Raw genomic sequence first — 15,683 nt, 5'->3', positions numbered from 1 at the left:
GCCAGTATGTGAATGAGCGATGCCATGGCCGCTCGCTTCTTGGAAAGTCGTACAGTCCCAACAATATGCCCCGTTGCTCATTTAACGTACTGCTCTCCTCCCAGTGTTTCAATATGGAGGGTTTTGAAGGGGTGAGAGAGTTGATCATGTAGTCGATACAATACATCTCGACAGAGTGGTCGAAGCCGCCCTTGCGACTTACCGCGTTCAGCGAGCGGCGAATAAGCGTTTTTTTCATCTCGCATGAGAAGAAAAATGGCCTCTTCCAGTGCCCGACGGGGCCTGTTGGTTGATAGGTGTGCAGCTCTTCATTTCTTCCTGTAATCACAATCCATTAGTCATCCTGTCCAGTCTCGTCACGTATCAGTGAGAATAACTGCTCTCTTCCAGGAACCTCATCTGCGTCACACTGTTTAACTTGAGAGTTTCTAGCTTGGAGTGCTCTTTGCGCAGGCTTTTGAGTTGGTACTTCGAAAGAAGTTCGAAAGAGGACCAAGGGGGGGATATGTGGTCCTTCATTCGAAGATAAACAGCGATCTCGAGAATGTATCGGAGAACAGTCGTCTCGCTGACCTTGAAGGAGTTGGACTAGAAGGAGAACCTTCATGGATTGAACACTGCTCGTCATTTGCGTGCTGCGATCCGTGTGGTCGGATAGTGGCGGGGGTTTTGATGTGATGAAGTGTCAGAGTCGTCGGTTCAACATGGTTGGGCAGCACATGGCTTTGTTGCCCTTGGTGCCTCAGATCTTGTGTTCGTGGTCTCCCCGATTTGAGTGCATCAGAGCCTCTAGGTGCCCTCTTGCCTTTGGGTGGGCGACCCATTTTCTCTTCGAACTTTCGTATTCCATGATGACGGCTGAAATTCCTGGATTTTCCGGTGTATTAAAGCAATCCAACAACGAATTCAAGTTTTTGAATATAGGTTTGCGATAACAAGGCACGTCGGAAGGGGCCAAACCTCCAAAAACGAAAAGCATGAGTATCGACCTACAGTTCTCTATTTCTAGTTAAATTGTATGTCACCATAAGAACGTGTCGATTAATTACACTGGAAGTCATCGATTATTTACGAAATTTTCCCCATAAAATCCTATCGTGTACGTTGAGGGCGGCAGTTGGAGCCCCTGAATACCATGATATGCTTCGCCTGAACAGAAGGGAGTTGCGTAGAAAAGACTTAGATATCAGAGTAATTAGCCCACAATATCGAGTTTGGGAGCCCCAACAAGGTCGTGTCATGTTTTCAAATAAGCCTAGCTGCCTGACTTCGACGTGATCTGACCTCGGTTTGAATATTACAGTGGCAACCTTACATCCACTTGGCAAATGTGAATAGTTAATCTGGTGGGTTGTTTTAGAGAGGTTTATGAATTTGAGTAAACAACGAAGACTTGCATTCAATGAGGATGGAACTTTCCCTGGTCATGCTGCGCCCACAAAAGACCCAGCGACACATCAATAATGATACGAGTCATCCACGTCTATCATGATAGCCCGTAGGTTAGAGTGTAGAAGTATATTTCGTTTTGAGCCTCTGACAATTTGGTTTTGCAATGTCAGCCCCACGAAATGCTTCCTAGATTATTATCTCGGTATCTCATCAGACCGCAAATTAGAGAAGAAGAACATGCCATAGGGATATTCTATCCCGACTGAAAGGATTGTGTTTATCACTATGTCCTTGAAGCACTCTTCAACAAGGCACCCGAAATACGCCCAGCGATACACTAATGCCTTTCATATCGCACGATGTAAGTGCTTACTCAGGTACGAAACCGTCAAGCAGTTGCAAGTTGGATACTGCTGGCCGTGGTCGAGCTCTTATCAGGTATGGGCTACTTGGGCACACTTGTATCTCTCGAAGAAAACGATACAAATGAGCCCTGCACATATCTACTTGAATGACATAGAAAGAGATGGATATTGCAATGTGCGTTGATAAGTGGGTTTTGGCTCGGGAGATGACTTATAACAAAATTCCCAATCTCCCTTCTCTTTCCAATGTCCGCATTAAGTACGAATACGTAGAAGTGGAGAGAACGAGGCTATTCTGGTGATTCAAGCTTACTGATGCTCCGACTTATGATCAACTGATTAACTATGAGAAGCACTGATGTGCAACGTGGATATTCTCAACCTTCGAACTATGTATGGTGAGATCTGAGGCGGTGAAGTTGCAGGGTGTTTGCGTCGTATTGAAGCCAACACTCCATGTCTAACAGTTTCTAATTGCTGAGTTGTCTGCATCATGCTGTCGAGCTGGGTATTTTCGCAGATGTGATGACATTAAGCCGCCATGTCCACACATGGTCCTGCCGTAGTTTGTATGATAATAAAACAGATACGTTGTAGCAGCCACATGATGATCATATTCGTCAGATAGCAACAATCCAGCCAGCCAACGATCCACAAGCATGACCACGGAAAGAAGTCATGGCATGGTGATTGGATAAGAGAATGTGATTGTCCAATACCGGAAACGTTGGAGCATCACACGGCTGCATAACGAAGCCGAATGTTCAAGGGTACCGTGACACGGCTTGGTCCGCATTATGTGGCCAGGACCGGGGAAGTATGGAGAAAGACACCCATAGTGGCGCGCCTTTCGGATGGGCAAGAGGCCAATATTGGTCCATATCTTTCAAGATATAAGGTAGTCTAGGTTCACCGCTTACTCTCAAGTTGCGTCACCCAAGACCGGAGCCACTACAGACACTGTCAATCGAAATCAAAGAGGGAGGAGGCCCACCCAAAGTACGAAGAAAAAACAGAAGCATGAAAAGAATCAATTTCCAGGCTTTGATGATACGTCACACAACCCACCGCGGCTTGCTGGGTTCACATAGTAGTTAATGTGGCTTCCGCCGAACCGACATTGGCTGTTACGGGACAGGTCCTAGTAACGCCGAGCTTTCCGGAAATCTGTTGGTCAGCCTGCAACGGCCAATAGACACCATCGCCTATCAAGGAGTTGTACATATCGGGGGGCGCGCCCGTTCGCGTTGCTAGTCGAATGAGATTTCGCCGTTTCAGTCATCGGATGATTCGGGTGGCCCATGATTGCTGTAGTGCGACAAATGTCACATCCGCTGCCAGAGTGACGGGTTCCCAGCGCCATGGTAAAGGCTAAATGGCACACAGGTTATGTTCCTGTTCGTTGGTAGGTGAGACATTTGCTAACGCAAGGCGCTGGTAAGACGACATATCTCTTGGCCCTGGACATAGTAGTAGAGCTGTCCCAACCACGATTGACCCCATGATTGAATTAGTGACATGCAACGCAGGCTTCTCAAGCGATAGCCAAAGAACATCGAACACGCAGCAATCTTAGGTGTGGGTGGATTTCAATAAGCGATTCATAATAATTCCGCGAGAACAGAAATGGTCGACCGGGGTGTTGCAAATGAACCGGCCCAATGGGATTTCGATTCCAATTGAAAGGATGCGGAAGGTGAACCGCCGACAGGGAGTTGAAGCTTATTTTTTCATTGGTCGATTAGAATTATTTTGCAGGGGAGAGTATGTAACTATCTGAAGCATCCTGTTCTCGGCCGATGAACCTGGACGCGGCAGGAAGCCAAGGCACATCTTCCAAAGCGACACTCGCGAGTTGTTGGTTGACAACACGCTCATGATGCGTGGCTTGCAGCCAACATGATCGGCATGCTCTGCATGCCGACTAAAGCGTCGTTCGATGACTCGATGCCCTTCGTCAAGCGAACAACCCAACAGTCATTCTGATTCCCAAATGGAGACGACGAAATTTCTTCAGTGGCGGTCCTGCATACAAGTGGCTACTATCGGGCACAGGGTGGTGCTTTCATATCCGAAATGCTGCAGGCAGCTTGTGACGGGACGCATCCGGAGCAGCGTCGCAGGGTGCATCGCAGGGTGGTCGCATGGCGTGGAGTGGCAAGGTGGTGGTGCCGAGTGTGACATCGAGCGCGGCATTTTGCGCTTACCAGTGGAGCATTTCCGAAAGCACAGAGGTGTAGCTGAAGGCCACTAGGGAGTTCGGATCAATGTTTTATATGCCGCACAGGCAGCTTACTTCTGAATGCACGCCGACTTACTTCCGGGACCATCGGATTGTTTCTGTAATCGGCTAGTTCCTTGATTCTGGTTCGTTACCAACTAACCGGTTCGCCTGCGAGACATAACGTTTTCCCCCCCGGCTTGCACATGGTTCGGTGCGCATGTCCATTCTTAGCCACAGCGGGAGTACGGGTAATCATGCAAGCAGACGAACTCTCTGAGCGAACTTTCGACTCAAAGTCTATTCAATGTGCCATCCTGGATTACTGTGCCACTCTGGCGGAAACTTCAAGTTGACAGGTTTCGTTTTCTGTTGTACGAAGTACGCACTACTGTTCATATTCGGGTAGCCACGTCTGCCATGAAATGTCAATATGTCGTGACCCGGAGCCGGCACCATGATCCTGGGTTGTGGCACGTTTTTGTGCCTAAGTAGGCTTGGCTTGCATATAGAGGTATGCGTCACTCCCCACATTGCATGGCACTCCACGCTTAACTTGCTTCGCTACTTCCGTCATTTGAGGGCTTTCCAGCCGAACGAAGCAGTCGATACCATTTGCTTCAGTCTCGACGCCTGCCTCCTCTTCTGTTGTTATCGGAGGTCATCCGAGCAGATATCAATGCCTTTCGCATTTGAAAACAAACCTCAAGCCCTTCCCGCACCCCTCTTGTCCACCACAAGCCTCACCGCTCAACTAGCTTGGCGGAACCGACGACACTAGACCATGGTCAAGTAAAGCACCCACCAGTTCCACGCGCAGACGTCCATGGCGCATCAAATGCTTGGCTGCCACCGTAACGACCTACCAACTTTGGCCATCCATCCTTGACTGATCATTCTCGGCGACGAGCTAGCGGTTGGCCAATGGTCCATTTTTCCATGCATAATGGGTCGCATTGTCATGCCGTTCCGCACATTTTGCCGAGCAGACGCGAGGAACATATACCTACCCCTCGACTCCCCAATTTAAAATTCTCCGAAGCCAACCCACCTTTGCCAACTGGCCGATGTCCTTTGCATATTCACCTGCCGGGCCGGGGTTGGCGCCCTTTTCTACTCGATTAGTAAGACGTCTATGATGTCTATTTACATGGTGTCCTTTCATCGGCAATCTTCGACTGCCACCAGGTGACTTCTTGGCCGGCTTCCAAGCTTCTACATGGCACGCCAACACGCCAACACGCCACAACCGCGACTAGTTAGGCGACAGTCCAAAGCCGATCGGCACCGGCCTCACGAGGTTGTTTGTCACAGATAGGAACGGTTTTCCTGATTGGAGTTCACCGTTCGTGCCTTGGCTCCCCGGCGGCAGAGACAAGAGACATGCATATAAGATCTCGGCTTATGCTCCCATTCGGCAAACCCCACGGACTGCTTGGAGGCTGCTGACGCGAATAGGCGGGTCGTTCTTGAGCCACAGCCCATGTCTTTACTAAGTAATCCATCCTCATCCCCGGAAGCCCAATAGGGACCTTCGACGCTATTCCCGGCGCTCCCGCTCCTATTCCAACGCCCTGCCCTGGCTCGATTTGCCGGGTCGGGTGGGTTCTGCGGGGACTGCACCAAATAAATTGCGACTACTCTTGTCCGCATCTAGGAACATGCCCGCTAGGAACTCCCGGAACTAAGCATTAATCGCAAGGGATAACACTACGACCATATTCTGGATTCACCCGTCGACTCCTGTTGTTTCGATCCTCACCAATGGTTTCTGTACTCATCCAACCATCGCCGACTTATACGCCCCTATCCTTATTGGTGCCCAGAGTCTGTGTTGGTCTCATCGTCAATCAACCGCGTGATCCCAAGGAGCCCTGATTTTGCATCGTTGCATCAGATCTGGGTGCTCAGAAGTCGCAACTTGATTTGCGTGGTCCGGCAGCCATCCCTTTCGCTTCTCTGCCTTGGAATCTTTGGTTGCTGCACTGGAGGCAAACAATGAGGAGTGCCCCTCGATACATTCACTGGTTTGAACGACAATTACGCAATGACCGTGGTGAACAGCCAGCCACCCTCTTCATAACTCCTTAAAAGCCTCACAGATCCTTACCTGATGTGAGAACGTGGCATGTCCAAGATTCCCAGTCCAAGCAAGTTGAGAAACATGGCTTGTAACGAAGCGGCTACGGAAGTGCAACCACCTTCGAAGCAACCTGCCAGTTGCTCAATATCATCTTCGCAATATGCTGGAAGTCTTGGTGTCATCGCCAATGAGCTGGCCGGCTTGAGCACCAGGCTACAGAGCATGCTCCGGGATAACGATAGGAGCGGCCCCATGGGCCTGAGACTTTCATCGAATACCAAAGTCTTCATCCGGGGCGAATCGCAATACGATGATTATGACGAGCAAACATCATCGCTGGAGAGTCCTTTCACTGATCCGGATTTCTCCATATCTAAAAAACCTTCAAGCTCGAGTAACGCAACCGGAACCCACCATCGGTCGCAGAAAGGGGCATGTACCCACCAGCTTCCAACAAGTTCCCGCCTGAGTGCGAAACCTGACTTCGACGTCATCGCGAGTCAAGTTGTTGATATTGGCAAGTTCAATCCCTCAGCGCCACTCAATAGCAGACAACATGCTCAGCAACAAGATGAACCATCACCTACGGACAGGCTTTCGCCTTCGCAGCCATCTTCGAAAGAGGATGTGATGCCCATTGCCGTCGTTGGTATGAGCTGCCGGTTTCCAGGAGATGCCACCAGTCCGGAACGCCTATGGCAACTGTGTGCAGCCGCTCGTGAAGCCTGGTCAGACTGGCCAGCGGATCGGTTTAACCATAAGGCCTTCTATCATCCCAATCCCGAGAGAGGCGGAACCGTAAGTCTTCATATTGCTGTTATTAGATCAATGCTGAAGAAATTAGTTTAATGCCCAAGGAGGCCATTTCTTGAAACAAGACATGGGAGCCTTCGATGCTTCGTTCTTCAACATAACACCGACAGAGGCCAAGGTGAGCGGCTCTCTCACGCACGTAAATCTCATCCTGTAATGACCCTTTTACCAGGCACTCGACCCCCAACAAAGGTTGCAGCTTGAAAGCACGTACGAGGCACTTGAGAACGGTACGTTAACAGCCCGAGACACACAGGCATTTAATACTTTTGGCCCGACACTAAGCCTTCATAGCCGGTATCCCTCTCGAGACGTTGTTTGGAAGCGATACAGGAGTTTTCATTGGCACATCCAACCATGACTACGAGCACATGTTATGGAAGGACCCCGATAGCCTGCCCCTTTATCACGCTGTGGGGGTCAGCTCTTCTATTATGGCCAACAGAATATCTCACTTCTTTGATCTTCAAGGTCCGAGTGTCACCATCGATACAGCTTGCTCGTCATCACTTGTTGCGCTACACCAGGCTTGTCAGAGTCTACGCTTGGGTGAGACGCAAACGGCCATTGTCGGTGGCACCAACTTAATACTGGAGCCTGGCATGCTTATACCGATGAGTTCCCTGAAGTACGTCGTTTGCTTTTCTAGTTTTGAAATTATAGGTCTAACAGACTGACAGTTTCTTCTCTCCCGAGGGCAAGTGCTATACTTATGACCACCGCGCTTCGGGCTACGGTCGCGGAGAAGGGGCCGGAACGGTTGTGTTAAAGCCGCTTGACGTGGCCATTAGAGATGGCGATAACATCCGTTGTGTGATACGTTCCACCGGTGTGAACTCAGATGGCCGTACTGCCGGGTTGATGCTTCCAAACGGAGATGCGCAAGAAGCTTTGATCCGTTCCACATATGCGGCAGCTGGGCTTGATCCTGGTGTCACCCGATATGTCGAAAGCCATGGAACAGGGACTAAGGCTGGCGATCCCATTGAGTCGGCGGCTATTGGCCGTGTCTTTGGTCACATCAGCGAAAGCATCAGCGTTCCGAATGTGCGAGTAGGCTCAATCAAGACAAACATTGGGCATCTCGAGAATGCGAGTGGAATCGCCGGCTTGATCAAGACTATCCTGTCTGTGGAAAAGGGGATGATACTCCCCAACAGCAATTTCGAAAAAGCTGGAGATAGGGTCTTTTTGGACGAGTATCACCTTACAGTAAGTCGGACTCTTGGAGAGAATGACATGGTTACATCGTCGTTATTGACAATAATTTTAGGTGCCAACACACTTGGAGCCATGGCCACTGGCAGGACTGCGACGAGCGTCTGTTAACTCTTTTGGCTTTGGTGGTAAGTCTTTTACTCTTCAGAGAATTGCTGCTGAAATCAACGCTAATTTTCGGTTCAGGCACAAACGCGCATTGTGTAATAGACGATGCCGAGAACCATCTGAGATCAAAGCATCTATCCGGCCATTTCCACACAGTGCTTGAGAGTCCCCCTGCACAGGCCAATGACGAAAACAAGAATGCCAACATCACCCCTCGAATGTTTGTACTCAGTGCAAACGATGAGCATAGTCTCAAGTCTCTTATAACATCCTACGCGGTACATGTTGGATCTCTGTCACAGAAAACTACAGCAGTATATTTAGATCAACTATCGTACACCCTGGCATCGCGACGGTCTTTGCTTCCGTGGAGGGAGGCATTTGTTGCATCTAGCCTGTCTGAACTTTCAGAAAAGCTATGTGCGGGGGATGGCACGCTTCTGAGGTCATCAGAGCCTTCAGGATTAGGTTTTGTGTTTACTGGCCAAGGCGCACAGTGGTGCAGGATGGGGGCTGAACTCATGGAGGGATACCCAGTCTTCAGTAACACCATGATGGCAGCAGAAAAACACTTGCGCTCCTTGGGATCACGCTGGTCTCTCACCGGTAAGCTAAACAAAACAAAACAAACATTCGACTTTTTTGTTGGATGTACCAGAGGAGGACTGATATCTATACAGAGGAGCTTTCCCGAGACAAAGAGTCTAGCCGGCTGGATGAGGGATCACTCAGTCAGCCGGTCTGCACAGCAGTACAATTGGCACTTGTAGATCTACTCTTCAGCTGGGGCGTGAAACCTCGAGCGGTAATAGGTCACTCAAGTGGCGAGATCGCCGCTGCCTACGCAGTGGGTGCGCTGACGTTGGAGTTAGCCATGTCAGTGGCATACTACCGCGGCGTGGCTGTGACACAACTCAAAGATGTTGCACCATACCTCCGAGGTGCCATGCTCGCGGTGGGCTTGCCTGCAATCGAAGCTCAAGAAGTTTTTGCAGATATCACCTCGGGCGAGGTGGCCATTGCTTGTATCAACTCGCCGTCATCTGTTACAGTTAGTGGCGATGAAGAAGCAATCGACGAGTTGGCTCAATTATTTACCAAGCGCAACGTCTTTGCCCGCAAACTCAAGGTAGATGTGGCATACCACTCACAACATATGTTCCATGTGTCCAACGACTACTTAGCGCATCTCCTCCAAGGTCCCCCACTGCCAGGAAAGTCTGCAAATGATACTGATGTCATATTTGCGTCGTCTCTGGACGCTCGTTTGGTTGATCCAAGTGAGCTTGGAGTGGCTTATTGGGTCCGCAATATGGTCAGTGCGGTTCAATTTTCAGATGGACTGGCATCTATGGTTACTGGAACCCCCATCGACACTCTAATTGAAATAGGGCCACACTCAACCCTCTCTGGACCTATCAATCAAACTCTAGCTAGTCTCAAGCTCAGCTCACAGATTCGATATCTGCCTACTCTCGTTCGCAAGGAGGATGCTCGGTCATCCCTGTTGCTCACAGCCGGCCAACTTTGGAAGCAAGGCTATTCAGTGAATGTCAACACGGCCAACTGCCTCGAACATCCAGAGCTGAAGTACGGGCCCCTGGCAGACCTCCCCCCCTACCCGTTCAATCACACTGTTCAGCATTGGCATGAAAGCCGGATAAGCAAAGATTATCGTTTTCGAAAATTTGGGCGCCATGACTTGCTGGGTGCTCTCGTTCCCGAGAGCAACTCGATTGAGCCCAGGTGGCGGAACATTCTGAGGCTCGCGGATGTGCCTTGGTTGAAAGATCATATCGTGCAATCGACTGTTGTCTTTCCGGCAGCGGGATACATTACAATGGCCATTGAAGCCCAAAGGCAAAAGCTTTCTGTAACCCAGGGCACTCTTACTAAGATCGAAACGGTTCGCCTTAGACACGTATGTTTGTCGGCAGCACTCGTCATACCATCTGGCGACAGTGGGGTTGAAATCTCGCTCTCTCTGCGCCCTTCGCCAGAAAGCGACACAGAGTCATCAGCTGTCTGGTCCGAGTTCAGGGTATTGTCGCATTCTGAGGCTCAAGGATGGACTGAGCACTGTCGCGGGAGCATTGCGATGGATTTGGATAACGACGTGTTTGATCTTGAAGTGGAAGAGGATGCGTATTGGCCTAAGAAGATATCGTGTGAGTTCTCAGACTGTGTCAATTCCTTGCCAGCCTCGGATCTCTATAGTGCCTTCGACAACATGGGCCTCCAATTCGGACCAACATTCCGAAACCTAGACGAGGTCTTCTTGGGATCCATGGACAATTCAAGGAGTGTCATTACTGTCCCTGACACACGGTCAACGATGCCACATCAGACCGAACTTTTCAACTTGATACATCCAGCTGTGCTGGACTCGTGCTTTCAATCCGCCTTCCCGTCGGTGATTCACCCGGCCAAGCTGAGAGATCCGATGGTCCCAACTTTCATCGACAAATTGGTCATAAGCTCCTCCGTCTCGCGGAAGGTGGGATCAAAGCTAATAGCATATGCGAGTGCCGAGCCGTTCATACTTCGCAATCGCAAATCACATATTGCGGTGTTTGACACTGCTGTGCCCATTGGCGAACCCATAATTACCATCAGTGGCCTGAAGACAACATCATTATCCTGGGGATCAGAACGTGCGCAGCTAGCCGACACTACAAGGAAAATGTGCTACACCATGTCTTGGCAACCCGATGTTGATCTAATAGATGCATCGTGGTTGTTCTCTGCTCCCGATGGAGCTCGAAGACTGGAGACTGCCGAATCCCTTACGCTGCTGGAATACCTCAGTTTTCAATACTTAAGAGAAGCTCTTGAGCAGATCAGCGACGAGGATCGGGAAACACTGTCTAAACATCACAAACGGTTCTACCAGTGGGCATTGTCGCAGGAGCCTCCGGTAATGACTACAATACTAGAGGACAAATGCATGCCTATATCGCATCCGCTTCTAAGTCAGCATGACGGTCCTGACAAGAAGCAAGCCTTAGAAGAGATGGCCGAATGCCTTGGCGCGGAAGGAGAGATTGTTTTACGCATTGGCAAGAATATAACCTCTATATTGAAGGGCGAACTGGATCCTCTGGCATTGATGATCCAAGGCGATCTTTTGACCCAAGTATACGCCCAAGATCGAAGTATGCTTCGCTGTTACGATATGCTCCAGGAATACGCATCGGCCCTGTCATTCAAAGATCCCAACATGCGAATTCTTGAAATCGGCGCCGGGACAGGAGGGGCCTCGCAGCCGTTCCTCGAGTCTCTGGGCGGTGGAAACACGAGTTCCTACCCACGCTTCTCACATTATACATACACGGATATATCCTCGGCATTCTTTGAGAAAGCGCGCACGCGGCTGGCAGCCTGGGAAGGGATGCTCGAGTACCGCACGTTGGATATCGAGCGCGACACGGCAGCACAGGGGTTCGGAGAGGCTAGCTACGACTTGATAATAGCGGCCAACGTCCTGCACGCAACCCGCGACATGGATATCACGCTGTCAAATGTCCGGAGGATGTTGAGGCCAGGCGGCAGACTCATCATGATCGAGATCACGCATCCGCGGTTGCGTATTGCCTTACCGTTCGGCATGCTGCCCGGTTGGTGGCTTGGAGAAGATGGGCGCGAGTCAGGGCCCTTGTTGCAGCCCAGCCAGTGGGATGCCGCGCTGAAGCGCAACGGGTTTGAGGGGACCAACATATGCGAGGCAGATTACCCTGGCCCACATGCAATGTCCAGCTTGATCGTCAGTCACGCGTCGGAGGAGCAGGGTGAATCCCCACGCTTGGAAGTTCAAGTTTTCTCCCCAGTCGTGGGGGATTCTCTGTCGGCGGAACTATACCAGAAGCTTAACGAAGGCAAGAGCTGGCGACCCGAGCTCTGTAGTTGGTCTGATGTAAAAACCAAGAGTGCTGGCACATACATCATTCTAGACACGCATGGCGACTCGTTGCTGGGCTCTCTCTGCCAAAACAAATTCGAGGCCTTGAAAAGTCTTCTGTGCGGCGCTAGAGAGGTTCTGTGGGTAACCTCTGGTGGACAGGACCGCAATCCTAACGCTGCCCTCGTTGCTGGACTAGCCCGTACCCTGAGGAATGAATTTGCCGGACTTAAGTTGGTCACTCTGGACCTTCAATCAGCCGGGGCACAATATATTTCGGGGGCAGTGGAGGCAGTTTTACGAGTCTTTAGCTTGCGGTTCTCCGCTGTTAGCAACTCCAAAGATATGGAACTGATGGAGAGAAACGGTCAAATTGAGATCCCAAGGCTTCTCGAGTACACAGAACTCAATGAGATGCTGGCCAATGACCTAGCAGATGCCAATAAGACCCCTGATCTGCAACCTTTTCATCAGGCAGACCAACCCCTGAGACTCCGGGTCGGCACCCCCGGTCTTCTCGACTCACTCCAGTTCGTGGGCATATCCGACCGAGAAGAGCCACTCGAGGATGACGGGGTTGAATTTAAGGTCAAAGCCATAGGCCTGAACTTCCGCGATGTTCTTACCGCACTCGGTCAAATCGAAAATCCCTACCCACTGGGTTATGACTCCAGCGGCGTAGTAACAGCTGTCGGCAAATCCGTCAAAGGCTTTCAAAAAGGAGACAAAGTTGTCGCTCTCGCTGTAGGCTCCTTCACCAGCCTCCACAGAGTCAAAGCGCACAACGTGTTCCACTTGCCATCTGGACTCAGCTTCGAGCAAGGAGCCACCATCCCACTGGCGTATGCGACAGCTCACTATGCCCTAGTTGACGTGGCCAAAATCTCGAAAGGTCACAAGATACTTATCCACAGCGCAGCAGGAGGCGTTGGCCAAGCAGCCGTGCAACTAGCTCAATTATACGAAGCTGAAGTCTTCGTCACCGTCGGCAGCGAGGACAAGCGCCAGCTCATGTTGGATGAATACCACATCCCATCCACGCACATATTCTCGAGTCGCAATGCGGGCTTCGCGCAGAAGATCATGCGCATGACGGACAACCAAGGCGTCGATATGGTGCTGAACTCGCTGGCAGGTGAGCTTCTAAAAGAGAGCTGGGCTTGTGTCGGTATGTTCGGGCACTTTCTTGACATCACCAAGAAGGACATCTACACCAACTCACGGCTGGAGATGCGGCCTTTTGACAAACACGTCACGTTTTCTGGAATCGATCTTTCGGCTATCTTCACGCATCGTCCCCAATGGGGCGCCCGCATTCTGCGAGATTGTTTCAAGCTATTTGACGAGGGCAAGATTCGGGTCCCCATGAAGCCCATTGTCGCTTTTCCTATTGATGAAATTCAGTCAGCTTTCCGTTTCATGCAGGGCGGGAGGCATAGTGGCAAGATTGTTGTTACCGTGCCTGATTACGTTCGGGTCCCCGTGGTGCCCCGAGAGGTCAAGTTCTTGGGGGCCGACGCAACCTACGTCATTGCTGGAGGAGCTGGCGGACTCGGTAGAGAAATATGCCGCTGGATGGTGGATAATGGAGCTCGGCATATTGTGCTGCTTTCGCGAAGTGGTACCAGCAGCAACCCGAAGGTGGCGCGGCTGCTGGAGGAATGCGCGGCCAAAGGCGCAGCCGTCAAAGCGTGCAAATGCGATACTACGAGCTCTGAAGACGTCGCAAATACCTTCCGCCAAGCTCGAGAAGAATTCAGCTTCCCCCCTATTCGAGGTGTCATCAACGGCGCCATGGTTCTCGACGATAGCCTGTTTGAGACCATGTCGTTCGACAGCTGGAGAAGAGTCATCGATACCAAAACATCCTCATCCTGGAACTTACACAATCAACTCCTAACCGTTCCCCATGACTTCTTCATCCTCCTCTCATCCGCCTCGGGTATATCGGGCAACCGCGGCCAGTCCAACTATGCCGCCTCCTCTACGTTCCAAGACGCCCTCGCCCACCACCGACGCGCTCTCGGCCTGCCGGCCGCAACCTTGGATCTGGGAATGATCGAGTCCGCCGGCTTCGTCGCCGAGAACAAGGACTCGGTCGCGTACCTCCGCTCCCACGGGTACGGCATGATCAAGCTGGAAGAGCTCTTTGGAATGCTTCGCCACGCTATCATCACGGGGGAGTCGTGTGATCAGGAACATTGCCAGGTCGTATCCGGCTACGACGCCACGACAGCCGAGCACGCTGCTGCTGATTCGTCATCTGCCGTTAGCTTGGGCATTGGACTAACTGATCTCAAATTCAGCCACTTACCGCGAATTCATCGCTCTGCCGACAGTGCACATGCCAAATCCTCAACGAAAAATGCAAAATCGGTTTCACTGCGCCAAAAGCTCCCATCGGCTGGAGCAGATACGCGGCATGCCATTATAACGGAAGCCATCGTAGACAGGTTGGCCAGCCTGCTTGGCCGGCAACCGGCAGACATCAGTGAAAATAAGAGCGTGGCCTCCCTCGGTGTTGACAGTCTGGTCGCCGTGGAGTTGAGAAATTGGATCGCGGCCGAGACAGGGGTCAGTCTGCCTGTGTTTGAAATTTTGGGGACGAGAAGTCTGGGGGAGCTGGCGGGGAGGATTGAGGTGGGGTGTACGTTTTTGAGAGATGGTGAGGGTCAAGGGCAGGAGTGAGAGAGTTATATTGGGGAAGTGTGTGATGTTCGGTAAGAAAGTTGATGTTGTCACGCTGCGTATTGGACTTCCACTCATCTTGGATCCCACTTTTTGGTTAGATGACAGGCGGAATATCTGCCTGTATGCGCATTGTGCGAATCGTGCTGTGGCTTCTATTGGCGCTGGGGCATCATATAGGGGGTTATTTGTTCATACATTAGATTTGGCATGGTTTATTTAATACCATAATGATTCGACTCTGTATGAGTTTGTTGTATTGAGTGAATATCTCATCTCCTGGCCACTATTGTATGGTTTTGTCCCGACTTATCGCCTCTTTATTCGGTCAGCTTCAATACAGCTCGAAACATAGTCATCGTGCCATTTACTTGTATGAGAGATCCCATCCTTTACACTTAACATATAAAGTTGCGACTATATTGACATTGGTAGGACGACAGGACGAGGCTGTTGGGACTCATGAGTTCTGATGTTGCCAAAAGTAAAAGGCAATTTTGGTATAGCCATAGGTTGGTATTTTTGTTTAGTTCGCTTAGGCCCAGGTTTACGGTTGATGGGGTATAGATAAGATGGACTACAAACTCCGTTTGCGAGTCGCCACTATTCAGACGCCACCGGCCGATAGGGCCAGGTGAACACTTTGTCTGGTGATCTGATTTCTATGATTGCAGCACGGTAATAGAGTTGTCAAGCAGTCTGATATATTTGTGGACGATAGTTGGCTTGTCACTCTGACCCCACATGAACCATCGTCTACTGACATGGAAAAACTCCTCGCATACTGCTTCCCAGATCTTGCAATGATCTTTAACCCGGCCAAATTTTGCAGCCAGCAAGGCGACACTTGAACGAAGTCAATATAATCATAGGGGGTTTCAAACGCCCATCACAAAC

At 50.7% G+C, this 15,683-nt stretch overlaps 2 protein-coding genes across 2 annotated transcripts; both read left to right on the top strand.

The window, feature by feature from the left end:
- The first annotated feature begins 4,819 nt into the window (after positions 1–4,819).
- Positions 4,820–5,195, top strand: BCR38DRAFT_109822 (uncharacterized protein). The gene has a single exon (XM_040853363.1). It carries the CDS (start codon positions 4,903–4,905, stop codon positions 5,101–5,103), a length of 201 nt encoding a protein of 66 aa, XP_040710582.1. The 5' UTR covers positions 4,820–4,902; the 3' UTR covers positions 5,104–5,195.
- Positions 5,196–6,691: 1,496 nt separating this feature from the next.
- On the top strand, positions 6,692–14,786 carry BCR38DRAFT_461375 (uncharacterized protein; the record flags this gene model as incomplete). The annotated part of the gene is made up of 8 exons (XM_040862518.1): positions 6,692–6,859; positions 6,906–6,992; positions 7,047–7,104; positions 7,169–7,502; positions 7,555–8,086; positions 8,148–8,220; positions 8,279–8,806; positions 8,881–14,786. 8 exons carry the CDS (start codon positions 6,692–6,694, stop codon positions 14,784–14,786), a joined length of 7,686 nt encoding a protein of 2,561 aa, XP_040710581.1.
- Between the last annotated feature and the right edge of the window lie 897 nt (positions 14,787–15,683).

This window comes from Pseudomassariella vexata, assembly GCF_002105095.1.
Source record: "Pseudomassariella vexata strain CBS 129021 chromosome Unknown BCR38scaffold_20, whole genome shotgun sequence".
Classification (NCBI taxonomy): Eukaryota; Fungi; Ascomycota; class Sordariomycetes; order Amphisphaeriales; family Pseudomassariaceae; genus Pseudomassariella; species Pseudomassariella vexata.
Note: the sequence above shows the minus strand (reverse complement) of the source record. Positions and strands in the feature narration are given on the sequence as shown.